General features: G+C 44.5%; 1 protein-coding gene across 3 annotated transcripts in view; it reads right to left on the bottom strand.

Moving 5' to 3' along the window:
• Positions 1-18,810, bottom strand: part of TAX1BP1 (Tax1 binding protein 1) — a 262,473-nt gene that overhangs the window by 194,221 nt on the left and 49,442 nt on the right. For all 3 annotated transcript variants that reach the window (XM_029589185.1, XM_029589184.1, XM_029589183.1), the window contains exons 4-5: positions 14,193-14,380; positions 1,826-1,984 (exon numbers count right to left, since the gene is read on the bottom strand). In XM_029589185.1, coding sequence (XP_029445045.1) covers positions 1,826-1,984; positions 14,193-14,380 — 347 coding nt within the window. The remainder of the gene's footprint in view (positions 1-1,825; positions 1,985-14,192; positions 14,381-18,810) is intronic.

Below are 18,810 nucleotides of genomic sequence, written 5' to 3'. Positions count from 1 at the left end.
AATTCCTGCTGCTGTCTCAAAAACATCATAGGTCACTCTGACTTTGTTTCCCACACTCCAGGCCCTTATGCACCAGCGACATGAGGGTATCCTGCTGCTGAGGCAGCTGCTCGTCCACCTCCTGCACCTGCTTCCAGATGCCCTGCGAGTACTGGCTCATGTAGAACTGGTAGGAAGCTTTGCGGGCAATGAGCACGCCCCTCCTGAACAACCTCTCTCCCAAGAGCATCCATCATTCAGTGATCCTTCCCCGGGGACACCAAGGAACCCATTCAAGACCCATCCAAGACCGATTGGCTCACTTAAGAGTGAATTCGACTACCACAGATTGGTGTAGAAGCTGACACTTTTCGAACCCAGGAGCCTTCTGGACGAAATAAACCCAGTCAGCCTTCTTATTCACGGGAAGCACTGTGAGAATGTGTTGCCATATCCTCACCAGTAACTCCTTAGGGATATCATGTACTGGGACTGCCACGATCTCCTTAGGAGGCTCCACGAACTGTAGAATTTCAAGTATTTTATGCCTGGTATCCTCCTCTATCAGTAACTGAAATGGGATGGGCTTCCACCATCTCCCTCTCAAATCCTGCAAAGTTAAGTCCTCAGGTGGAAACTTCCTTCGCTCTTCTGGAGGAGGTGGTTCTGAGGGGAGACCCTCAGAGCCATCAGAGGAGGACTCCGTGGTGTCAGTAGCAGGAGAAAACAAACGCTCATATTGAGCATCCATTTCCTAACCCGCACTAACAGCCACCTTTTCTGGGCGCCCAATGCCAAGGAAGCGCTAGGGACACACAAATTCTTCTTCCCAAGCTCTCTTCCCTTAAACCACACTCAACTGCCTCCCTGGTTCTCTCTCTTACACCCCAGGTTAAATCCCAGCTCTATTACCATCCCTCCTCCAACCCCTGACTTAACCCCTCTCCCCTACCAGTTTTCTCTCTCCCTGTTTCAACGCTCCCCTCCTCCACCCCCAACTCTCTCTTCTCTCTCCCTTCACCTCAATAACCCCCAGTTTTCTCTCCCCCGACAGTACTCCAGCTCTCTCTCGCTCCCTTCCTCCCTCACCCCCACACACACATAGCTCTCTCCCTCCAACAGGTCCCTTACTCCAGCCAAGCTCAATCTTCTACCGCTAATGCTGGAAGTGCTGCACCTTCAAATGTGCTAGCCCTGATGCTCAATCTAGACCTACCCTTACCCCAGGCTATGAAAGATGAGAGGCTCCAGGAAAGCTTAAAAAACCTATCATCTCCAAAACAGGCCAGCCTTCAAACCAGCTGCTTCCCCACTGGAGAGATCTGCCAAAGCTTCCAGCAACAGCTACCAACATAGTTATCTGCAACAGTGAGTGTATCAGGCCATAGAGATAGGCTGGGAGAGACTCAAAGGAGTGCCAAAACAGTAGGGGCAGCATTGTGTGACATGATACCAAGTGGGAAAGTTGTTGCTAGCCCTATCAGCTGCTCACCACTGGAGGAAGAGCAGCCTCAGCAGAGGGAAAGAAAACACTAGTGTGAATATGAAGAGTACCTTTTTACTTTTCTGGCTAGTGCAAGCTAATGCTGTATTACTGAATCTGCATGCAAAATAAACAACTCTACAAGGGAGGGGACGGCAATGTAAATTCTGCACTGTGCAGAATTCTCCTAGGAGTTATATTCTAATCATCTTACAACATAATAGGAACAGTAGCGGGGGGTGGGGTGAGAAAGTGTTAATGAAACTAACCTACTCTTGTGCCTTTCTTATAAGCTTTTTTTTTATGCTGTCATTTTTTTGAAACCAAAAATCCACTTGCATGTGATCAAATTTCACAACCAACCTTCTGCTCTGTTTGGAGTTGTTCATATTTTTCTTTCTCATTGCTCAATTCGTTTTCCAATCTTCCAATTTGTTGTCTAAGTTGTGCAGTTTCCTTCTCCAAAGCAGTTGTGATCTTTAAGAGCTCTTCTTTTTCTTTCAGGGTTTTCTCAATTTTTAGCTACAATATAAGGTACAAACAAGTGGTCAATGATACAGTTTTTCTGTTCATAATTTTTTATTCAGCACATACAAAAGAAAACAACAAATCATACAGAAACACAAAAAGCACAGCCTCCACTCATGAATACACAAGTGGGTTGAGGAGTAATTAACTAATGGAAGGACTCACAAATAAAGAAAAGTTGCTATAATTAAGTAGAATCCAAAAGAATAGGGTCCCACATCTTTTTTTTGAGGAGACCTGAAGTGCTCTTCTGCAGTGCTGCAATTTCACACTTGGAATAAAAGCATAAAATATGTGACCATTAATCTGTGGACAAAAGGGAGTTATTTTTCCAATGGGTTAAAATAAGCTTCGAAGCAACAGATAAAATCAAATAGGCGCTGCTCTGATATGGATAAAGAAATATCCAGAGCCAAGAATTTAAAAATAACAATAGTGTAGGAAAGTGGGACTTTTATCCTCAAAATATCTGATATTTGTTCCCAAAACCCCACTCCAATAGGCCTGTAAATTAGAACAATAAAACAATACATGAAACAAAGAACCCTTGTCAGTATCCAAGACCAGCTAGGTTCAAACTTGGCCATTTGTACAGGCGTGAGCAACGCTCCGTGCACAAGAAAAAACATGGACTGTGTTAGGGAGGTGGAAAGAGAAACACGAATAAGTTTACTCCACAACATAGACCAAGAAACCTGGTCCAGTTCCATGTTCAAATCTAATTCCTTACTTTTTCAGTGCCAACCTACAGTGAGCAAACTATCAGTTTCATGCACTTATAAAATCTAGAAACCTGCTTTCCAGAAGCAAATATAGCCTGACAAATACCCCAAAAGGAAGGGCAGTCTTCCAAGTCACTAAAGACCACTTTATGAGCCTGACTACAATGTTGTAATTGCAGCACATGAAAAATACTGGTTATTCGGAAGACCATACTCTTGGCTTTACCAATAAAAAAGATTTGAGAACATTGTTAGATATCAAGTGGCCCAAGGACCAGAGTCCACAACTGGACCAAGTACACTCCAGTACACCGGAGCTTTATTTATCTTGAAGCTTGTATTAAACCACAATGGGGTGGATTTTGAAAACATAGAAACTGGACCCAGTAACAGACAAAAATTTAAAGGCATGATGAGTAGCAGATAAAACAGCATGAGTATCATCACCTAGTAAGAAAGACATTTCAGAACAGAAACAAATGGGAATCGGGAACAAAAGGGCTTCTTCCAGTTGCAATCATACATGTTTAATATGAAACTCATTGTCCTGAAGCCACACAAATCCCTGTTTCAAAAGAAAGGCCTTATGATAGAGAGCAAAATCAGGGAAATTTACCCCACCCGTATCTCTAAGCAATTTTAATTTTCGTAAGGCAATACGTGGTGGGGTCTTAGAATGTCACAAAAAGCTAACCAGACAGCTTTCCAATTTCTTAAAAATAAACAATCTGGAAAGGAGACTGGGAGCACAGACAGAATATAATTTGTCTTAGGGGCAATTACCATCTTTATAGCCTCCATATGGCCCCACCAAGTGAGGTACAACAGGGATCATTTTGATGTAAGATTCTCCATGATGCCCAGAATCTTGTTCATATTAAGTTGCAGAGTATCCTCAATAGAATTTATAAATTCTACTCTTAGATATTTAAGGGCAGTAGGGGACCACTGAAACTCACAAGACAAGTCATCTCTAAACATTCCTATGGATAGGGGCATAACTACTGATTTGGTCCAATTGATCTTATATCCTGAAAATACTGAGAAATTGTATATGGTATTCAAAAATTCTGGTAAAGAATCTGGCTCAAGAAAGGCAAGCATAGCATCAACATAGATAGAGTTTACTCTCAAACTTCCCATAACAAAATTATTTTCCGCCATTGTTTTGCCTAATGGCAATGGCCAGCAGCTCCATAGCAACGCTGAATAAAAGTGGTGATAATGGGCAACCCTGTCTGGTTCCCCTACTAAGATAAACAGGCCCCAATAACAAATCATTATTCCACAATTTAGCTATTATTTAACTATATGAATGAAATGAGGTTCAAAACCAAACCATTTCAGAGCATAAAATAAAAAAGGCCACTCCACCTATCAAACGCATTTCCACTTCCAGAGATAGAGCAACCAAAGGAGTACAGCAGAGGATCCTAAAGAAATAATATCACATAACAGTCTAGCAATATCAGTGTCATTCTATTAGTCATAAATCCACATTGATCTCTATGGATAATACTAACAATCACCAGGGAGAGCCTGGATCCTAAAATCTTAGCATAAATTTTACAATCCACATTGATCAGAGAAATGGGATGAAAATTTTGATAAAATGAGGAAAATACAAAAAAAAACTGAAAGGTGCAGCTGCAAAGGTTAAAAGTGTACAACAGGCATGGACATTATTTAAAAATACAATTTTAGAAGCGCAGTCCAGATGTATTCCACGCATTAAAAAAGGTGGAAGGAAGGCAAAACGATTAAAAGCATGGTTAAAAGGCGAAGTGAAAGAGGCTATTCTAACCAAAAAATCATCCTTCAAAAATTGGAAGAAGGATCCATCTGAAAAAAAAAGAGGAAAAAGCATAAGCATTGTCAAGTGTAAAACATTGATAAGGCAGTCTAAGAGAGAATTTGAAATTAAGTTGGCCGTAGAGGTGAAAACTCAAAAACATTTAAAAGTAATTTCTGAAGTAAGAAACCTATGAGGGAGTCAGCTGGACCATTAGATGACTGAGGGGTTAAAGCAGCTCTTAGAGAAGATAAGGCCATTGCAGAAAGACTAAATGAATTCTTTGCTTCTATGTTTACTAATGAGGATGTTTGGGAGATACCAGTTCTGGAGATGGTTTTCAAGGGTGATGAGTCAGATGAACTGAACCAAATCATTGTGAACTTGGAAGATGTAGTAGACCAGATTGACAAACTAAAGAGTAGCAAATCACATGGACCGGATGGTACGAACCCCAGGGATCATAATAGTTTAAAATAGGTTTTGAAGAAGACAACATCCGCAATTTGAAAAAAGATTGTACCATGCTGTCTATATGAAGGCTCAGAGAAAGAGAAGAGTCAACTACAACCCCTAAATCATGTGCTCTTAACTGGCTAGGAATAGAATAACCCTCAAATGAGAACTGTTCAGGAATATTTATTTCCTCCACCCACAATAGAAATAAATGTCTTTTTGATGTTTAAGGGCAAGCTTGTTGCTAGACAACCAGTCCTTAATTGCAAATGAACAGTCCGCAAGCTTGCTTAAGGCAGAGGCAAATGTAGAAGTAACAGGAAAGAAAATCCTGAATGTCATCTGCAAATAGTTTAAATGAAATGTCCAACCCAGTGAGGACAGAACATAAAGAGGCCAGGTAGATATTAAAAAGAATGGGAGAGAGAGATGAGCCCTGCCAAACTCCAGTAATTAAGGAATGTAATGGAAAGGAAACCACAAAAAGAGTGGTTAGTCAGAAAAGAGGAAAACCAAGCTAATACTGTCAAAGCGATACCCAATGCTTCCACACACCCCAACAGGATCTTAAGGGCAAAGTTCAGTGCACACAAAATAAAACTACAAATCACCAAATTAAAATACAATCTACGTAAAACCTATAAAACATACAATTGAAGCAAAAACAAAATATCAGTAGCTAACTATTCAAATAGCACAAGATTTTAACAGCTGAATCTGAATGCCTTATGGAAAAGAAAAGCCTTAAGAAGCTTTCTAAATGTTAACAAATCATCCATTTTCCACAATGCCTCTGGAAGTATATTCCAAGCCACAAGAGCTTCAAGGGAAAAAGCCCATCTTCTGGTAATGGTCAAACAAGCTATCCTAATTAAAGGGCTCGCCAATAGCATAAGATTAAAGGACCGTAACTCTCTACTTAGCAGATAGAAATGTAATAGATGCTTAAGATAATGTGCACCGTTGCCTTTTAATAATTTACAAGGTTAAGCATGTTGAAAGCCGATGATATATCTAACACCATCAAAAAATACTTGACCCCAACATCAAAATCCAGGCAAATACTGTAAAAACTAGACAGCAATAAAGATTCAGTACTGTGAAGTGCTTGAAACCCAAACTGGGCAGTATCCAAAAAAGTGTTCTTATCCAAGTAATCTTGAAGCTGGCCCAATTTTCTCTATCGCTTTAAAGAGAAGCGGTAAAGAAGAGATAGCCCAATAATTACTCAGATCTGATAGGTCTAAATTTTCTCATTTGAGTAATGGTTGCACTGTATCTACCTTCAAAAAAGATGGCAACTCCCCCTCAGACAGTGAGGCTTTGACTAAACTAGTGACATAAGAACCCACCTCAGCACGCAAAACTTTGATCAAAGCAAAGGAACAGGAATTAAATGAACAGAAACTGTCCTTCATTTTGTTTACAATGGAAACAACCTCAATACATGTAGCCAGAGAGAACTCTGGCCAAACCTGAGATGCTGAGTGAGATGAAAAAGACCCGCCAGGCATGCCCAAAGTACAAGACTTAACTGCCAAAGTTGTTTTATTTAAAAAGATAGAGACAAAATAGTCACAAAGTCTGGGGGCAATTACAGATATAGAATTTAGAGGGGCCATCCATGAATGGACAATCCTAAAAAGTTCCTGCAGATGAGATGCTGAGGAAGAAATCAAAGTCCCAGTACAAATCCCTGAGGTACCGTATTTTTCGCTCCATAAGACACACTTTTTTTCCCCCAAAAGTGGGGAGAAAATGTATGTGCGTCTTATGGAGCAAATATTAAAAAAAACAACCCCCCCCCCCACCCTCCTGACTCCCCCAAGACCTGCCAAAAGTCCCTGGGAGTCCAGGAGCGGTCCGGGAGCGATCTCCTGGGCTTGGGCCGTCGGCTGCCAGTAATCAAAATGGCGCCGACGGCCCTTTGCCCTTACTATGCCCTCTGAATCCTAGGTGCTTCTTATGGAGCGAAAAATACGGTACTTCATTATTTACCTTTCTCTACTGAGAGAAATGACCATTCAGTCCTACTCTGTTTTCTATCCTTTGGCCAGTGACCAATCCCATGTCTCTTATCCCATGATTTTTGGGATTTCCTGATGAGTCTTATGAGGATGTCAAAACCTTGTGAAAATCCAGATACATTGTATCTGGCTGCAACATGTTCTTTTAAATCTTTATATAGTGCTAAGAGGAAGATAATAAAGATTGATGAGCTGAAAAGATTCAGTCATTTCTACAGACTTAAAGAGCTACCTCTGTACTACACAATGGAAAACTGATCTTACACATTTTACTATATGGCATGCTGATTACAGTCTGTCTTGCGAGTTTTCTCCCAGAGTTAGAACACATTTACAAGAAGCAATGGTGCACAAAAAGACATTCTAGTTGTTTGCATGCAAAGAAGAAAACTGAGCATGTCTAATGTGTTTCAAATTTTCTACTGGCTTACAAATTTTCTTAAAAATTCTTAAGAGTTTTAGAAACACCAAACAGTTGTCAGGTTAGGGCTATCTGGACACAACACAGTGCTCCTCTATACTTGAATGCAAGGGATTTTATGTACAGGACACAGATTTATTTACAATTTGCTCTGAACTTAGTCCAACAGTCCATTACTTACTGAGAATGTTTTGCCCAAGTCTGATCAAGCTACATTGCTTCACCAGTCCAGTGCAGAGTCCAGAGGTCCCACATGGAGCGATACAGAGGCATTATGATATTCTCTGTTTTATCCACCATTCCTTTCCTAATAATTCCTAGCATTCTATTTGCTTTCTTGGCTGCTGCTGCACACTGAGAGCAGAGCTGCTTACCTGTAACAGGTGTTCTCCTAGGACAGCAGGATGTTAGTTCTCACACATGGGTGACATCATCGGATGGAGCCCGGCACAGAAAACTTATGTCTGACCAGATGCCACTATCCACATGGGATCCCTTCTTCAGTCTCGTAACATAGAACTACAAAAAAATAAAACAAACATAGGAGAAACCAACTCCGCAGGGTGGTGGGCAAGTTTCGTGAGGACTAACATCCTGCTGTCCTAGGAGAACATCTGTTACAGGTAAGCAACTCTGCTTTCTCCTAAGACACAGGATGGTAGTCCTCACACATGGGTGAATCCCTAGCTATAGGCTGTTCCCTAACCACAAGCAAGACCAACAGACACCTAACAGCACAAGGTGCTGTTGGCAACAGAGGGAGATAGCCTGAACCTGAACCATGGACCACAGGTATTAAGAGTTGGGTTTTACAGCTGAAGACGATTCCGGAGGAATGAGCGGCTAAAGTGTGGAGACAACTCCATATCACAGTCTTGCAGATCTCGCCCATGGGGACCAATCTCAAGTGGGCCTCTGAAGTTGCCATTGCTCAAACAGAATGAGCCTTGACATGGCACCCAAGGTGCAGTCCTGCCTGAGTATAGCAGAAGGAGATGCAATCTGCCAGCCAGTTGGAGAGCAACTGCTTAGCCACCACAACTCCCAATCTATTTTTGTCGAAAGAGATGAAGAGTAGCATGGACTGCCTGTGGCCTGCTGTCCGCTCCAGATGGAAGGCTAAGGCTCTCTTGCAATCCAAGCTGTTCAGAGCCCATTTGCCCTGGTGTAAATGAGGCTTGGGAAAAAAGGTGGGTAAGACAATGGACTAATTAAGATGGAAATCTGTCATCACCTTAGGCAGGAACTTAGGGTCCATAAGGAGAACCACCCTAACATGAAAGAACTTCATGGAGGTCAGATACAAGGCCTGCATCTCACTGAGTCTGCGCACCGACGTGACTGTGACCAAAAACATGACTTTCAGGTCAGGTACTTGAGGTCACAAGACCGTAACGGCTTGAAAGTCACTTTCATGAGCTGGGCCAACACGACATTGAGATCCCAGGACACAGCAGGAGGCCGCAGGTGGGGGGGGGGGGGGGGGGGGGGGGGGCCTTCAACTGAAGCAGACCCCACATAAAGCAACCCACTACAGGCTGTACAGAGATGGACGAACCATCCACACCTCGATAGCACTCAAGTGTACCCTGACGGAACTGGTCTTCAAGCCAGCATCCGACAGGTGTAGAAGAAAATCAAATAGCTTCGGTGTGGAGCACGATAATGGATCTAAGCTGTGGTATTCACACCACAGGGAAAATCTATTCCACTTCAAGCCATAAGACTTCCTGGTGGAAGGCTTCCTGGAAGCCACCAGGACTCGAGACACATCCTCCGAGGGGTTGCAGAATCAGCTGCTTAACATCCAGGCTGTCAGGGACAAGGCCTGGAGGTTGGGACTGCTTAGCCTGCCCAGATCCTGTGTGATGAAATCTGAGGACATTCCCAGACTGATCGCTTCCTGGAGGGAAAGGTCCCACAAGAGCGCTCAGCTAATGAGAGGCTGTGAGGATCATAATCCCCCTGTCCTGTTGAAGCTTCAAGAGTCTTTGTCTCCAGAGAAAGTGGAGGATACATGTACAGAAGGCCCTTGCCCCAATAACAGGCAGAGGCGTCTGGGGCTGGTTTTCCATCCCCCCTTACACAGGGAGCAGAACTGATCCACCTTACTATTGCAGGGGGAGGCGAACAGATGCACGTCCAGGGTCCCCCACAGGTGGAGAATTTGGTTCGCCACCTCCTGTTTCAGGGACCACTCATGGGGTCAAAAGGACCGACTTAGCCTGTCCGCTACCATATTTCTCCATTCCAGCTAGGTACATGGCTCGGAGGACCATACTCTGGGATACAGACCAAATCCCAGATCTGGACCGCTTCCTGACACGGAGGGGAATGATCTGGTACCTCCCTGCTTGTTTATGTACCACATTGCCACTTGGTTGTCAGTCTGGATTAGGACCGCTTTGTTGAGTAGGTGATCGCAAAATGCCCAGAGAGGAGACCGAATTGCACGGAGCTCCAGGAAGTTGATCTGACACTGTGCTTCCTGAGTGGACCACATGCCCTGGGTGCAGAGTTCCTCCACATGGGTGCCCCACTCAAGGTTGGACACATCTGTGGTGAGTACAATCAGGGCAGGGGAAGGTTGAAAAGGCATCCCCTGCTCTAAATTGGACAGACTCTCCCACCAAGACAAGGAGTCCCAGAGAGATAGAGAGATGCGGATATGGAGATACTGGGTGGCTTGCCGCCACTGTGACTGCAAGGCCCATTGAGCTCTGCACATATGTAAGCGAGCAAAGGAGGTAACATGGACCATCGCGGCCATGTGTCCCAAGAGGCACAGCATGCAGAGAGCCGAAACCTGCTGGCTCTGTCGGACTACTCCCGCAATGGAGACAAACGCACTCACTCAATCTCGTGGAAGATATGCTCAAGCCTGAGCGGTGCCCCTGAGAGTGCTAATAAAGTTCAATTGGCGGGACGAGTCTAGGTGAGATTTGGGGTAGCTGACCATAAATCCCAGGGACTTTAACACCCAAATGGTCAAGTGCAGGGATTGTGCCACTCCCTCCTGAGATGGGCTTTTTGCGAGATGGGCACTTGGGCATGCAGAGAGGGGAACACCAGCATTCCCAATTCACGGAGGTAAGCCCCCACTACTACTAGACACTTGGTGAAGACTCGGTGGGGGGGCCAAGGTCAGACCAAACGGCAATACTCGGTACTGAAAGTGTCACAAACTGGAGGGTACTTCCTGTGACTATGGAAGACATCGATGTGGGCCTAAGTGTTGGTGAGGTCGAAGGAACAAATCCAATCTCCTCCCTGAAGGAGGGGAATCAGAGCGCCCAGAGAGACCATCTTGAACTCTTCTCTTTTTAGGAACCTGTTCAAAGATCTCTCAAATCTGGAGTCATAAGAACATAAGGTATGCCATACTGGGTCAGACCAAGGGTCCATCAAGCCCAGTATCCTGTTTCCAACAGCGGCCAATCCAAGTCACAAGTATCTGGCAAGTACCCAAACATTAGATAAATCACAAGTATCTATTGCTTATTAATTACTGTAATAGCAGTTTATAGATTTTTCCTCTAGGAACTTACCCAACTTTTTTAAATCCAGTTACACTAACTGCTGTAACCACATCACTGGCAATGAATTCCAGAGCTTAACTATGCACTGAGTGAAAAAGAATTTTCTTTGATTTGTTTTAAATGAGCTACTTGCTAACTTCATGGCATGCCCCCTAACTTCATGGCATGCCCCCTAACTTCATGGCATGCACGAACGGGCGCTTTGCTGGCTTGGGGGCCCGAATTGACGTCACAGCGGAAGAGCGAAGAAGCTTCGGAGGAGAGGCCACGCTTTAGTAAAGAATTCGCCCGGGAGCGATCGTGGCAGAGGGCCCGTGCAGGCTTCCATCTTCGCCGGTGGCGGGGGCCACTTTTGCCGCCGGCTGCCCCCGGGAGGCAGGGGGCAGCCCCCGGGAGGCAGGGGAGCTGCGGTCCATCTCCGGAGGGCTGCAAGAAAAGTAAGTTACACTTTACATGTCGAATCGCTTTTCCGCTTTTTTCGCTTTTCATTGTTTCGGGAGGAGGGTAGAGAGGACTGGGCTGCCCCGGAGACCGGCACCCATGGACGCGGCCAGGGCAGGTGAGCGAGGACTGGGGGAAAGTTTGCCGCCTACCCTTACCCCTGCCTCTAATGCAGGGGTAAGGGTAGGCGGTAAGTTAGCAGGTTAAACGCGTGGCAAAACTGCAGGTTTAAAAAGTGATAATCGGGGCGCGCGTTACTGTATGGGAGGGAATAGCTAATCCGATCGTTTACATCTCATATACATGCCGCGGGCGGAAGGGGTTACCCGTTGATTTAAAGAGGCGGTAAGAATGGGTTAAAGGGGATAATGAATCGCGGGTTGGACTAACGCGGCCAAATTGTGAGTAGAAGGCGGGTTAGAAGCAGGGTAACCGCGGCCGCACTTTACTGTATTTGCCTGCGTGTTTTGTGCATTACGAGTCTAGCCCAGTTCTGTGGCTCCTCACAGGTATTCTCCCCGTGGGTGTGGTCATCTCCCACAGCACCAAAGGATCCACCAAAACACACTTAACCATAACACTATGGAGGATGGCACCTTCTCTCCGCAGGATCGCTTCGGAGGCATCACAGCACAAGCCTGCGCCGACCCAAGCCCTGTACTGTGCGAAGACTGTGACCAGTGGCAATGTTTCTTGGACCTCCCGCGGGGCTTGGCCCAGTCTTTCCTGACGTCCTCAGGCGAGAAGAGATTGAGGGAGGGAGGTTCACTGGCACCATGCTCCACCAAAGGTCCCTGTGGAGAGATGGACACTGACACCCCGGTGTCCATCGGTTCTCTGTGGCCCTTCAGTGTCAATTACCCCAATGGTGACATCGAGGGCTCAGATTTCTTCGACCCAAAGAGTTTCTCCATCTTATCCAGGCAGGTGTGCCGGCCCTTGGGAGTGATCTGATTGCAGAATCGACACCTCTTGATGTTGTGCGATGCCCCCAGGAAAAGGACACACACCTTGTGCGGGTCCATGATGCACATAGACCGAAGGTGCTGGGGGCACTAACGAAAATCCATTGCCATGAACACACAAAAAAAGGCTGACAAGCGGTCGATGGCCAGCAGGCCTCTAGGGCCTACGCTATCGGGGTTTGACCGCACAGTACAAGAAAACTGACTACACCACCCAGTTAGCTAAGGCCGGGAGGATTCGAGAGGGAACCAGCTTGGGAGAGTCAAGCAACCGACTGTAGAACGTTTTCCACAGACAAAAAGAGCTCCACAACCTTGAGACGACAGCTCCATAGAAAAGAAAAGACCAAAGAGGAATCCCATGTGGACAGTGGCAAAGTTTCTAGAAATGTTGACACAAGTTTTCATGCTGGGCTCCATAAGATGATGTCACCTATGTGTGAGGACTACCATCCTGTTTGTCCTAGAAGAACAGAAGATTTCAAAGTATTATAACCTAGATCCTTTTCCTGAATGGTGACTCCTAATGTGAAACCTTGCATTGTGTAGCTATAATTTGGGTTACCTTTCCCTAAGTGCATCACTTTCATTTGCATGCCCAAAACATAACCACACCAGATGGGACTCAAACCCACAATCCTGGCTTAGAAAGTCAATGCCTTATCCATTAGGCTACTGAGGCTTATGCCTCAAGGAGATCAGCAGAATTCAATAGCTATGAGGACAATCTACTTGGTAGCTGACAAATTATTCTTTTTTATTAGAATGCGAATAAGTGTTGCTGTATCACCATATTTTATTTTCTAGATTCTTTCATGCCAAACAAATGAAATAAAAAATAACAGAAAGGCGGCTAAGCAATGGAGGGAAAGGGCATGGCCTATGATTAAAATAATGGGCTGGGAACTAGGAGACTACTTCTGCCTCAGACAAGTCCCTTTGCATACTTGTGCTTCAGGTACCCAATGACAGGTAGATTTTAAAAGCACTGCTCGTGCAAAAATGGCCCCATACACGTGTATGTGGGCTGTGTGCGAGCAACGCAAATTTTAAGAAGCTAGGAAGTACACACGTACATCTCCATTCGCGCGTCAAGAATAAGGAGGCAGAAAAGGGGCAGGGCATGGGCGTTCTGGGGTGGGACCAAGTCTTACACACATAACTCTGAATTTTGTAAAGGCTGAACATGGTAACGCGCACCGTGTTACTTGTGTAACTTTACTGCTGGTCCTGATGAGGTGCAAATCTGAAGATTTTGGGGGGAGGGGGAGAGAGGGAAAAAGAAAGTCTCTGTTAGAGAGCCAATTTGACACTTTATATATCTCCCTCTGTAAGAGGGACACTTTCTACTCAGGGTGGAATATTTGGGGGGGGGGGGGAGCGCGCATGGGTCTGTAGAACCTTGCAACACTGTCCCCCCTCCAAACCCACCCTGAGTTAAAAGTTTCCCTCTTACAGTAGGAGATATATAGTATGTCAGATTGTCTCTATAATAAACGTGCTCTCTCTCCTCATATGCACGACAGGGATATTTTAAATGATACGTTTGTACTTGCACACATGATTAAAAAAAAATTAAGATTTATCTTTGCTCGCATGCCCAAAACACGTGTTTACACGCGCTCTCCTTTTAAAATTTACCCGTAAGATTGTAAGCAGGGATTTAAGACATACTATAAATGATAAAATAAACTAAGTAAATACAAACACATTCATATTCACAATTTCAATGAACAATTAGAACAGAGTAAATAATTTCATTTTTAAACTCATTTGTAGCTTGTTTCATGTCAGAAAAATATGTTTAAAGCACTCAAAAGAACATATTTTGAATCTCACCTCGAGAAGGCCAGCTTTTGTGGTCACTACCAACATGTCTGAATGTCCTTCATCTTCCATAGTCAGCAGCTCTTCTACTGGAGAGGAAGTTCGAAACTGGAAAGGAGTGCTTGCTCCACGGATCTCCCCTTTGTGTGTAACATAGCAGAACTGGTAAAATTCTCCATCGTCATTTGGGAGATAATATCCTAAAAACACAAACCAGGTAAGTAAATCGCCTAAGGACCAAACCCTTGTGAGTGACCCTTCTTAGTACAATACAAGATAAAATAATTCATTTGTACTTTCAGTTCTATTTGCTTTTAATCACAACACATTACACCTGGCTCCTTCAAGTGAGACATGTTTGAATTGTAATGCTCTGGACTTTTGCAATACATCATTAGGTGCAATTTGTGATATCTTTCACTGAAGCCACATAAGAACTATTCAAAGATGAAGATGTTAAATAAGATTTTGAAAAACCCAAAACAACAAATCTCCACACTGGAAAATGAACATCAATCACTATCCATAAAAAAAAAAAAAAACACATTCCCATTTGATAATGAAGAAAATATAAATAATCTATAAAAAAAGGACATAAAAATAAATTTAATAAAAAGTTAACTGTGAGTATTCAAAGTGGTTGGTTGGGTGTTGATGATTAGATATTCATTTACTATGATTAAGCAGGATGGAACCACTGGTTGATTATATATGAATCCCCGCCTCCCATCTTTAAAAAATGTTTTCACTCAGTTACAGGTCGATACAGTAACGTTCAGTTAAAGATTCCCCGTCTGTAACGTGCTGGAAGCGCACAATACAGACGAGTAAGGCGGTCCAGCAATACAGTCTCCAGTTTCACGCGTCCTTAGCGCTTCCTAAAATAAACACATAACCCTTTCCGCACCCAGCATGTAAATGAACGAAAAAGCTGTATAATGAAGGAATTAGCTATTCCCCTCCGATACTGTAACGGGCGCTGATATTATCTCCTCAGTAACCCGCTGTTCTGCCGCGGCCTTAACGTGCTAGTTTACCGCCTCCCCCTAGTAGGTGTTAGTGTAGTGTAGTGTAGTGTAAAAAATTGCTTACCTGCCCTGGTCCCCGGTCCAGCCGTCCGGTGTAGCCCCAGTCTGGTCTCCTCCTCCCGAAGCAAAAAAAAAAAAAAAAAACCGAAAAAGTAGCAAGGCTCGGGCCTGCTACGGTAGTCCCTTCTCCCTTCCTCCCGATTTCGCGGGTAAGCGGCAGCGGAGGGGGCAGCAAAGAAGCAAAAAAAGCGGCATCCGGGATCCGGGGGCAGCAGCGGAATTGATGCCCGTGCGATTTGGTGCTCATGCCATGAGCGCCAAAATCGCACGGCCATTCATCCAGGCAGAGGGAACCGGTGGCGAAAACGGCCCACGGTTCCCTCTGCCTGGATGAATGCACGGCCCCCGCCAGAATGGATGCCCGTGCGATTTTGGCGCTCATGCCATGAGCGCCAAAATCGCACGGCCATTCATCCAGGCAGAGGGAATCGGTGGCGAAAACGGCCCACGGTTCCCTCTGCCTGGATGAATGCACGGCCCCCGCCGGAATGAATGCCCGTGCGATTTTGGCGATCATGCCATGAGCGCCAAAATCGCACGGGCATTCATCCAGCCGGACACGCGCCCACCCATCCAGGCAGCGGCGGGAGCCGGACACGCGCCCACCCGCCCCCCGGGATCTGAAGCCATCAGCAGGATCGTAGCTCCCCCCGACGAAGACGAAGATGGCCGCCTGCACGGGGGAAAGCGTGCAATTGGCCGCTGAAGACTTGACGTCACATCCCATGACGCCAAACGTCGTGACGTCACGTCTTCAGCGGCCAATTGCACGCTTTCCCGTGCAGGCGGCCATCTTCTTCATCGGGAGGAGCTACGATCTTGTTCCTGATGGCTTCAGAAAAGTAAGTTACTTTTGCGACTTACTTTTGGGATCTTGACAGATCCCAAAAGTAAGTCGCTTTTGGAAAAAACCAAAATTGTCGCTTTTTGAAAAAAAAAAAAATTGCTTTTGGTTTTTTTTTTCTTCTCTGCCGCCGCTGCTGCCACCTACCCGCCCGATCGAACACGCGCCCACCCGCCCGATCGAACACGCGCCTTTGGTTTTTTTTTTTTTTGCTTCGCCGCTGTGTCCCACCTCCTCCCGGAGCAAGGCTGCTTTCGCATCCTGCTCCGGGAGGAGGAGAGACACAGCAAGAAGTAAGTCGCTTCGCCGCTTCCCTCCTCCCGGTGCCTGTCATTCCAAATGTCATTTGAAATGACATTTGGAATGACAGGTACCTGCGCACCCAGGTTACTGTATAGGTGCTGTATTAAGCGCCTATACAGTAAAATGGGTTGCGCGGGCATAACCCTTCCCTATCGCTTCACAGCCACGGCATGCATTTGCATGCAATTAGAAGAGAGTATCGGGGACTTAGTGAAGAGAACTGTGCGTGCGGGGAGGAAGGGTGCGCCTGACACTGCCGCACTGTTTCTACCGCGGCCTTACTGTATCGACCTGTTAACTTTTTAAAAATAAAACAAAACATAAGATTTTGAGACTTTGTATCTGTCGAAAGGACCTAAGCTCATGAATACTATATTTGAGTAATCCTTATGCTAGTCTAATAAAATTTATTACAAACTTGAAATCCAGGGTATGTAAGAAAGCTGCTTTAAGCAAGCATACAATGGTCCTCACAATTTTATTGTAAAATGTTTCAGAAATTTTGTGCCAGTATATCTCTTTTGCATACACTTTGCCTATGAATGATTACTCCCTGCATTTCTACTCTTACGGTGGTGATGGCCTGTTAGTGAATCAACTTAAACAAAATAACTGACCATAGGAAAAGAACATAAAGGCAATATCAGAGGCTTAAGGCAGATCTTATAGTGTTAAGTTTTGTATATTGCTTCAGGTTTATCATGGTATATTTTATTGTATTTGCTCATTTTGTTATAGTTTTATGCTAATTGTTCATTTTATACATGTAACTTTTGTTTTAAGCTATATTTTGTAATTCTCCTAGCACATTTATTTGTTATAGATGAAACAAATTATTTATTTATTAAAAGTAATAGTCAGACAATAAAAAACTTGAAACTGAAACTCACCTATGAACAGAGATTTGAAAATTCCTCCAGAACTTACTCATCACCAACAAAATGCACTCACCATGTATAAGAACATAAGAAGCTGCCATACTGGATCAGACCAAGGGTCCATCAAGCCCAGCATCCTGTTTCCAACAGTGACTAATCCAGGATACAAGAACCTGGCAAGTACTCAAACATTAAATAGATCCCATGCTACTAATGCCAGTAACAGCAGTGGCAATTCCCCAAGTCAACTTGACTAATAGCAGTTTATGGACTTAAAAGGGACGAAGCAGATTACACAACCAACAATGTATATTGGTGGTGAAATAAGAATCAATCCCAAACAGGCCGCCATGTAACATTCGAGGACTCTGACAGTCGTAGTTGCTCCAATGACTCAGATGAAGGGGAACCTTCAAGAAGTGTAAGAAGGGGATCCACTAACCAGCCTTTTTTAGGCAGAAGCAGATGGCAGCCCCAATCGTATCGCTGTCCATAAAGTCAAGATCCAGTATCTCAAGCGTATGGGCAATGGGAGGGTCCTCAGATCAGGTCAAGAACACAGTACAATCAGCTGTCATAAATTTATCTCATCATTTAACGGAGCAACAGGAACAAGTACTTAATTTGGGACTTTTGTCCCGCATGTGGTGAAAGTCTGATGCTTCACGCACATCCAGCATAGCTCTCTGCTTCAACGGTAGGGGGGATGAAGAAAGGTGGATCTATATACAGACAACAACCAACAAAGACTGAATTATTTAGTCTGGGTGGGCAGGTGGGCGTGGCTTGCTTATTGTGGCGGCTGCTACCCTAACTAATTGGGCTAGATATTTCACTTAGATGCAGTTCCAACACTGCTCTCTCATTAATGGTGGAGGTGGAAGGGAAATAGAACCAAAAGGTTACTAAGAGCCAAGAGTAACATAAGTATGAGAGAAAAAAAAAAGTGCAAAACTTGCTGGGCAGACTGGATGGACAGTTTGGTCTTCTTCTGCCGTCATTTCTATGTTTCTATATGATACACACAATGCATTTGAAAGTCGATATCTGTTGCCCAATTTGTAAGGAAACTTCAAATAAGGCTTTATTGTGAAATGAATCTGATTCCACCAGATACATTATCTTTGTCATCTGTCTTCCTCTTTCTGTGATCTCTTGTAGTTTATGAAAGCTAATCTCACTTATCTTTCAGCTACTTCTTTAGAAAACTGTAGCAGCCTCTTTTCTCTTGTTCCTTCATTTACTTTGCTAACAAAAAGGTTAGTTGCCCTTATATCTCTTATAGCTTTGCCCACTGCTTTTCTACTTCCCAAGGTTTTCCCATCCAGCTAACAACTCTTGAGGTACACCCCAATTTTAACAGTTAGTTTTTCTGAAGTCTAGAACCCTCACCTATGAATGAACTTTCATCTCCTGCGTGCTAATACTGAACCACACCATCCTGTGATCATCCACTACATCAGAGATACTGTCCCCTTTGATAAGCATCAGGTCAAGAATCACCCCCTCCCATGTGG

Source organism: Rhinatrema bivittatum, chromosome 2, assembly GCF_901001135.1.
Source record: "Rhinatrema bivittatum chromosome 2, aRhiBiv1.1, whole genome shotgun sequence".
Classification (NCBI taxonomy): Eukaryota; Metazoa; Chordata; class Amphibia; order Gymnophiona; family Rhinatrematidae; genus Rhinatrema; species Rhinatrema bivittatum.
The sequence above is the reverse complement of the archived record's forward strand: the minus strand, read 5'-3'. Positions and strand labels throughout refer to the sequence as shown.